Raw genomic sequence first — 9,601 nt, 5'->3', positions numbered from 1 at the left:
GGCGGCGCAAAAGGATTAACTATTGGCTCAGCTGACACACAGGTGAAACACTCAGGTCAGCGGGGCCATGGACAAGGGACAGTACTACGATTACACGCAAATATGACCAATGTTATGGTCATGTGATCGAAAGCCTGCGTGTGCGAGGACACAGTATGTAGGAAAGCGGCAGTTCAAGACCGGAGAGCGTCGAGACCGGGACTGTTAGTCGGCCATGAAGTCGGTCCTGGTTGAGTCCTCATGTGTTGATGTACAAGTCCAGAAAGAGAGACAGAGTTTTGTACCGTGATGTACAGAGTGACATTTTATTTGTTGATGTGCTTGATGCCAATTGTTCAATTGTCTAGTATTGGCTGTTATCTACTTATTCACTCATTATTAAAGTACCCGATATTATGGAGCTCTTGTTGTCAGGTTCTTGATGTGTTGATGTGTTGTGTTGTGTTTAGCAGTGTTTACGGAAGGCCTGATTAGGAAGAGAGATCGTAACACTGGTGTCTTGAAGTGGGATTTCCTATGGCTTCTGTAAAACTGCTAGATGAACTGAATCTGAAAGAACTGAAACAAGAGCTGAAATGGCGAGGACTGAAGTACTACGAAAGTAACAATGAAACTCTTAAAGAACGTCTCCGGCAAGCCCTTGTGGATGAAGAGGAAGATCCGAACACGTACCTCATTGAACTCAAACCCGATGTTGTAGAGCTCTTGATCACCTTTCAAGAGCAGATGTTGGCTGGCTCTCAGAATGTGATCAATGGTAAATCGCAGAAAGAAACAGATGAAGAAACAAGAGAAGAGACCGAGACCAATAGTTCAACCAACGCTTTTGCTACAGACGTCCATGACGTGAGTGCCTCCATCAGCCAGATAGAACAAGACAACGTCGTGTCTTACCTCAAGCCTGTAGCTGAGGACATTAAAGACATCTGTCAATCTGTCAGTGCTGATGAGAGGAACTCGAATCCTGATGGCTTCACCCAGATGTTTGGCAAGAACTTTGTGTGTCGAGCTTTGCAGGGAGAACGCCAACTCCAAGGAACCCATCGGCAAGGTCTGCACCCAACAGACGTTTGTCCTGCTGACGAGACCATAGTGAGAAGCCCTGATGATGGTCAAGTAAGTGAACTGGAGCCTGATGCTGAAGATGAGGGTCCTTCGCAAGTGGAGTGCTGCCAACTTGCTCCACTAGTTTGCCCTCCGGACGAGCCTGAAGATGATGTGTGCCACTATTTCCCCTCCTGTGGACCTAATACCCATTCCCAAAACCCATCTCTTGAAAGCCCTATGAAACAACCTGATAGGCCAAAGATCTTGGTGACCCCAGTCCTGACATCTTATCCCTCCCCATGTGCTGGCTGGCTGCCTTCAGTAGTGAGCGACCAAAGAAGGCGATGGTTGCTGAATCCAAAGTGCATGGCGATGCAACCACGACGTCTGTGCAACCAGGTGAAGGTCAACTGGAGCAGAAGGAGAAAGAGACATACGCAGTATACAACGCAGATGGCTCCATCGAGATGGCACTATAAGCCCATTGTCGCCCCCACCGATAGACCTCCTCCTGCATCGATTCAACGCCACTGCCCATGTCGTGTGATAGATTTTGTCCGGGACGGACAAATCTGAGAAGGGGGCAGTGTTATGACCCTATTGGCGGCGCAAAAGGATTAACTATTGGCTCAGCTGACACACAGGTGAAACACTCAGGTCAGCGGGGCCATGGACAAGGGACAGTACTACGATTACACGATTACACGCAAATATGACCAATGTTATGGTCATGTGATCGAAAGCCTGCGTGTGCGAGGACACAGTGTGTAGGAAAGCGGCAGTTCAAGACCGGAGAGCGTCGAGACCGGGACTGTTAGTCGGCCATGAAGTCGGTCCTGGTTGAGTCCTCATGTGTCGATGTACAAGTCCAGAAAGAGAGACAGAGTTTTGTACGGTGATGTACAGAGTGACATAATATTTGTTGATGTGCTTGATGCCAATTGTCTAGTATTGGCTGTTATCTACTTATTCACTCATTATTAAAGTACCAGATTATTTGGAGCCTTGTTGTCAAGTTGTTGATGTGTTGTGTTGAGTTTTAGCAGTGTTTACAGAAGGCCTGATTGGGAGAGAGAATCGTAACAATATATATATATATATATATATATATATATATATATATATATATATATATATATATATATATATATATATATATAAGACACCTAAGGATTTATATATATATATATATATATATATATATATATATTTTTTACGAATTTTTTTTTAATAAGGCTTTGAATGAGAAATTGACCCTATACAAAAGAATTAGTCAACGGTTCTCAACCTTTTATGCTCGGCGACCCCTTTTTACAATCCCCCACTTAGCCGCGACCCCCCCCCCTCCCGCACACACACACAGCAATAGAAGAATAGACAATAACAATCCATTTTTTCAATGGTCTTTGGCGACACCTGGCAAATCGTCAATCGACCCCCAAGGGGGTCGCGACCCACAGGTTGAGAACCACTGAATTAGATCAATAAGATAATCATTATATGAAATCAGACCAGGTTCACATCACCATCAAACTTCACCACCACTTTCACCTATCCCTTGGTCTGCTGGACCGTTGGGGCACCATACAAGATCTGTGAACCTTCTTTCTCGATTCTCCTCCGTCATTTTCCTTTGATATAATTTCATTGATATTCTTTCTGAAAATATTGAAACCTGCATTTTTACCTGTCTGGGTGGACCATTACTGTTGCCGATTTTGAGTTTGTGTTTCCACATACACTAGTCTTTGTAACCTTTTTTTTTTTACACTTTACTTTAAAGTTACACTCATTTGAGGCTCGACCCTACCCCAAATAAAAATTTCACGCATTGATTTCTTTTTCTACCATTCTGTGGGCTCCATTAATATAGTAGCAGATTTAATGGTTGACATACAATTTTAAATAGGAGAGTAGCATAATATTACACTGTAGACACCCCAGAATCTGAATTTTCTAAACTTTCATATTAAGGAAATAATGCTTAGCGCCCGTATCCCGCTGGGTGAACTAGTTGAAGCGCCCCCTTCCTAGCTGGTAAGGGAGTACTGTTAACGCCGCCTTTTGTTGAATGGTTCGTTCGCTTGATTCTGTTTTGCTGCTAGGTGGATTGTTGAAGGATCCATAGTTGGTGCCCTGGTCAGGGTTGTCCCTTGTTTATCCCCTGTAAGATCATAAAAAAAGAGTCATACATAAGCACTGGCGTAGCAAGGTTCTCATGGGCCCGGGTTCAAGGATACGATTGTGGGGCCCCTTACATTGAGTAAAACAAATCTAGCTATCAAGTATGCATCAGTACATTTTTTAAAAGGCATTCTTTTGTCAGTAGTACCTTCTAGAAGTAATGGTGTCATTACATTCGATCTCACTTCTTGCTTACTTAGACTTAGGTCCTCCCGCGTTCTTTGGTCCAGAAATCAATACCTTTTGTTTTTATTTTTTGCCTTTGTGGGTCCCTATTGATCATGCTCCTGGGTTCATTGAACCCCTTGGCGCCATGATTACTACGCACAGGGGCGGCCTTAGCAGTGTGCGGGGCCCTGGGCAAATGTCATATTCGGGGTCCTGAACAGTAAGGGCAGACTATAGGTATATATCGTAACATACGTCACGCTAACGGGATCGTCCGCCTTATTTTTGTTATAAAACATACTACCTTACGTAAGTAATGCACTACTGGCCTTTTAAATACACTCTATAAGTGTTCCGTACTTCTGGATCCGATACATCCACAAAACGCTATGTTTTTACATCCGCTCTTTAACATCAAGCGTGCAGTCAATGATGACATTAAAATATGCCATCAGGTCTATACGTTTGTTTTGAATCCTATATTCGAGGTTCTGGTATAGTGAATCTCGGCGTTCTTAATTCGTCGAAGATATTATTATAGGCCTATGGTTGGGTCGAATTTGTCAAGCATCTCAACCAAGCCTAAAAACTGACCGTTGTTCGGTGCATTAAGTTTCTTTGTTCCCCAACGAAATGTGCTGTTAATTTTTTTGGCAAGGTACTGAACTATAGCTAGAATTCTTGCTAAGAATGTGCGCCATTCAACTCTGAAGGATCATCCGAAACATTAAAAAACCTTACAAAGATTTTAACTTGATTTACAGAAACCTGCTGAATTTTATTACCAAGATGGTTCCAGTCGCAGCAGCTTTTATTTGCTAATTGGAATCCAGTAGCTATCGTTCCAAACAACTTACTAGGAAAAGAAAATACTGCCTTTAGTCTTTGGTATAAGAACAAAGTGTACAATAGGAGCCACAGTGGTCTATTTCGCAAATCAGACTTTCTAATGAAAAAAAATATCTTCACTTTTTTTTTGAACTGAAACACGGGTTTTCTCACGGCCATGTTATTGTTATTAATATTTTATTGTTATTATGGAAAGGCTTCCAAAATATTACAATTGTAGTTAATGATAACTGGTCTGGTTTTCGAACCTGACGGTGACAAAGTAATCTCCTATCGCTAGAATCCCCTTAGGCGCTGGGCTCCTTCAGGCGCAAGGCCTGGGGCGGTTGCCCCACTTGCCACTCCCCTAAGGCTGCTACTGACTACGCCACTGGTCATAATTTAAGGTGGTTTTGGACAGACGACAAAATATCAAGATCTAGTTCAAACACCCAGCTTGTTCAATACTGCTAAAAGCAAGGATAAGTAGAAATACAAACTTCCGTTACGATTTCCACCTTTGATATCCGGTCATTATTCTCTATAAACATGAAGTTAAAGTCCATTTTATTAGCTTATATTTTATTTTTCGTGTCTACATTTGCCTGTTCTGGGGCAGATGGAGTGTTTGGCTGTGGAGGTTTTGTAAAATCTGATGTGGATATAAATTATTCATTAGTTGAGGTGAGATCTAGACTCTTAACTAAACTAAAACTAACTTACCACCAGTTCAAGTTGAGTCTGACTCTGAGTTGAGTCTTGACTCTTGAGACTTGATTAATTTAGTAGAATTTAGTACTAAGTTAACTAAGTCTAAGGCCTAAGATACTACGACTACTGTACTGAGTAACTACTCAGACTACTTACTACTGAGACTACTCTCTACTCTTAGTCACTTAGTGAACTTAGTCTTATTTAGTTAATTAGTATTAGTTACTAGAGTTAGACTAGTTTATGCTATTCGGACACCTATAGTCTATAGTATAGGCCCAAATTTGAAAGTTTGACTTTGACAGCGCATTTTTGGACAATGGTTCAACATAGAAAAGAAAATGAAGTATCAAAATCTTCTTTAGTTTAAGGAGAATAAGGATGACTACTTATTATTTGTACCCCTAAACTATATTTGTTATTATATTGTTATAAACTTGGTGGTGGCACAGAGAGGGGTAGTGGTGTGTGTGTAGTCAGACGACGCAAATCGCCCCAGGCCAGCGGTAGACAAGCGGTCAACCATGACGAGCTCCGACGGTCAACCGAGTCGAGTATCAACAGGACGGTTCGGGAAGGATCGCCGTCGTGAACAGAGCTCATGAGCGTCACGAGAGTTGTAGTCATATGACCACCTCGAAACGTCGAGCGGCGTTCTGTCCGGTTCGAGAAGGCCAGTAGGGACCCTATATAAAGAGCGGAGGTGTCGCAGTCAAGACAGTCGAGAAAAGGGGCTCAATACAGCAAGGTTCACGGCAGGGGTTCAGAGCCCGGTTCACTACAGTCCGGTCGACTACAGCACAGTTCAGCGGTGTGGTTCTGTACGGAGCATTACGACGGTTCAGTGCGGAGTACTATCAAGTACAGTTGAGACGAACGGCGTCTTGATCTTGGTCTGTGATCGAGTCCGACACAACGAGCCTAGTGTGTGAAGTCAGTCCTGAACTGTTGAACCCAGTGAAAGCCCAGAACGAGACGGAGAGGCCAGTGCAAGAGTTGATACGGCGGAATGGTGTTATCGAAGAGGTATTTGTACGGTCTTGTGTTACGTGCTGCCAATTGTACAGTATTGGCTGTTATTTCTTCAACTATTAAAGTGTTACGTTACTTTGGAGCCCTGAGTTGTCAAGTTCTTTAAGTTGGTGGTGTATGGTGCAGTTTGCAGAGAGCCTGGATAGTGAGATTCGTAACAATATTTAAGGTCAAAGAGGCTGTGTGTGTTTTCATTTAATTCGGACAAATTTGACCCACATTATTTGATTCCGGATAACATTATTTATTTCTGACAGTCTCTATACTTAGGCCTCAATAAACTCAGATTTTAATTCTTTACTAACTAAATTTTAAGATCCCCAGGCATAACCCCTCACATTAAATCATTAAGATGTTTTGGAATTATGCATAAATACGAACACAAAAGTAAAAATATGAACACACTTATTCTACCAAAATTAGGTCACTGGGATAGTGACTTCATACCGACTTTAAGACTTATTTTATGTTTGAATTGTTTGCATGATTAGATGTGTGTTGAATGTTTGTGTTTTTTAGCGGCTCCCGTAAGGGGAAAAAGCCGCTATTAGGTTTGTGCAAAATGTCCGTCTGTCCGTCTGTCACACTCAGATCTCGAAAACTAGAAGAGATATGAAAAATATTATTTCATCATTAAATCCGGCTTGAAAAGTTTAGGTGCAACGGCTACTTTTGGTTTTCTAAAAGCAAACCGTTTAATTTATAAAATTAATTATGCAAGCGATTTTTTCATAAAAATACACCAATTCTAAAACAATTACGTAAATGTAAGGGAGGCAATGTTACAATATGCTAACAAAGATGGACAATTTTTGTGTATTTTCAGTATCACTAAGTCAAATATATTTTTAAAATGTACAGGAAATGTTTACAACAAATACAAATAATAGTTAAAGACGTTTTTTCTGGTCAACTAGCTGCTAAAATTAAAAGAAAACATTTCTGTTTGTTTATAAAGGCTAATAATGCACTTTGTATGTAAATATCACGCACATTTTTTTAAATGGACTTTTTATGCAGTGATTTTCGTGCAGTAGCGTAACGTCGCAACATGATCAGGTGCTAAACCAATTCCTTAAACTTTTTTTAAAAATCAGATTTTATTTATTTTTTGTTTAGTGCCCCCATCCGAATAAAAGAAGCTTATTTTTGTGCGTTTTGTCTGTTGGTCGGTCTGTCCGTCACGATTAGATTTAAAAAACTAGAACTCTAAAAGCTATTGAAAATCTGATTTACCCTTTAATGTTCCTCCCATAACATCTCAATAGTTTTAAGTATCTAAAATTGATTGTTCCGGATTTTTTTGTGCAAAACTAATCAACGCCAACAAATGTTTGTTTGCTCTTCTAACTTATATTACATTCAATTTCCATGCTTAAATGTTGCAAAAACACATTATCAATAATATGTTGTTCCGTTTTTTATGTAAATAGCATATTAATGCTAAATCATAATCTCTATACTGACTTATATTTCATTAAGTGTAAAAATGTTCCGGATATTGTTTTATAAAACATGAATTATGCATAATGATTGTTTGAAATCGCATAAGGTTTTTAAAAAAAGTAATTTACTAGAATTGATTACTGAAAATTACTTTTTAGACATTTAATTTTCTTGTAAAACATAACATAGAAGTTTTGTAATCGATAAAGAAAGTTCCGGATTTTGTTTCTTACAAATCGTCGCCAGAAATTTCCGAATTTATTTAAAAATCTACTAACGCCAAATAATTGTTTGAACTCCCTCTTCTAATTAATAAACAAATAATCTTCTCATTTACGAAATAATGTTTTTACGGATTTTTATGAAAAATATTTTAACTCACTACTCTCTTACAGTACATTTAACTTTCTACCTAAAACATTAAAAAATCTAATTATCGTTAATATTATGTTCCGATTTTTAAGGAAAACAGAATCCAAACACCAAAGTAAGGTATGAAAATCTCTCCACGTGGCTGTAGTACATCTAATTTTTATACGAGACCATCCAAAAAATTTAATTAACGGTATTACATTTATCTGAAATTCTCTTTTTCTTTTACTATTTATACAAACATCCGGAACAATCTATTATATAAACTTTTCAATTGTGTTCATACCTAAAAATTATTGCGATGTTTTGAAACGTAAAATAAAGGTTAATCAATTTTTAATAACTTTTAGTTGTTTTTTTTATATCAAGATAACGGACAGACAGACTGACAGACAAAACGCAAAAACAATGCGGCTTTGATCCTTTTTAAATAATATCTATTAGAACTCAGTGCACCAATGTCTATGAACCCTCGTTAAATATCTCGTGTAAATAAAGATATTTTTTTTTATGGTACCGGTAGGCTACTAGCCTATTGTGAGGTAATGGAATTTTTTTTCTTTGACGTCATATGAATGGACTCTTTAAATGTAATGTTAAAAGAACGCACTCGGTGCACCAATGTCTGTTAACCCTCGAAAAAATTGCTTGTATTAATGAAAACATATTTTAGTCTAACTAAGCCGTGTGACGTAGTGTTTTTTTTTCCTTTGACGTCACATGGAATGAATTCTTTAAATGAAATGCTAAAAGAACGCACTCGGTGCACCAATGTCTATGAACACTCGAGAAATGGCTCGTGTTGATAAAGGTGATTTTTAGTCTAGCTAGGCCTTGTGACGTAGTGTTTTTTTTTTCCTTTGACGTCATATGGAATGAATTCTTTAAATGAAATGCTTAAAGAACGCACTCGGTGCACCAAAGTCTATGAACACTCGATAAATGGCTCTTATAGATGAAGGCGATTTTTAGTCTAGCTAGGCCGTGTGACGTAGTGTTTTTTTTTCCTCTGACGTTATATGGAATTAATTCTTCAAATGAAATGAAAAAAGAACTCGGTATAGTAATGTTTATTAAGCCTCGTTATGTGACTCGCGTTTAAAAAAGGAATGATATCTTGATTTAGATCTAATCTAGATTTTTTAAACTAGATCTAGATTTTTATTACAGTATATCTAGATCTAGATTTTTATTACAGTATATCTAGATCTGGATTTATATTCTAATTAAAATTATTTTAGAGTCTAGATCTAGAATTTCTAGATCTAGTTTAGACTAAAATAGACTAGATTAAGATGTAGAATTTCAATTTCTAAACTTAAAGTGTAAAAAAAAAGTGTAGATTTTCATTTCCAAACGTTTTGATCAATATTGTAATGTTTTAATATACTAAAACTAATCTACTATTTTTTTATTAAATTTAAATTTAAATTTACGACAAATGAATCTTTGAAACATTATTACTTTTGACCATCGGATGGCTGCCTGGTCGTGCGGTTTGCGCGCTGGACTGTCGTTCAGATTTATGGATGGCCCAGGGTTCAAACCCTGCCCGCTCCCATCCCCCGTCGTCCTGCGGGAGGTTTGGACTAGGAAGTAATTATCTTCAACTCTGAAGGAACATCCGAAACGTGTAAAACATTTTACATCAAAATTAAATCACCTCTTGAATATTATTTGCGAATATGCAGATCCGACAGGGATCCGACTTCGATGGGGGCCGCCTCTGAGTTTGTGTAACACAAACTCTCTTTGTAATCTTGTTGTTTCTTAATTTAATAAATTTCTAATACATACAGATGTCAGATGATCT

General features: G+C 38.5%; 1 protein-coding gene across 1 annotated transcript in view; it reads left to right on the top strand.

Annotated features, from left to right (window-relative positions):
• Window positions 1–4,749: 4,749 nt before the first annotated feature.
• Window positions 4,750–9,601, top strand: part of LOC106055192 (BOS complex subunit NOMO1-like) — a 33,290-nt gene continuing 28,438 nt past the window's right edge. Inside the window, exon 1 of the mRNA XM_056010201.1 lies at window positions 4,750–4,911. Within this exon, the coding sequence (XP_055866176.1) occupies window positions 4,777–4,911 (135 nt within the window). The 5' untranslated portion in view covers window positions 4,750–4,776. The remainder of the gene's footprint in view (window positions 4,912–9,601) is intronic.

The sequence above is a fragment of the Biomphalaria glabrata genome, chromosome 14, assembly GCF_947242115.1.
Source record: "Biomphalaria glabrata chromosome 14, xgBioGlab47.1, whole genome shotgun sequence".
Classification (NCBI taxonomy): Eukaryota; Metazoa; Mollusca; class Gastropoda; family Planorbidae; genus Biomphalaria; species Biomphalaria glabrata.
Note: the sequence above shows the minus strand (reverse complement) of the source record. Positions and strands in the feature narration are given on the sequence as shown.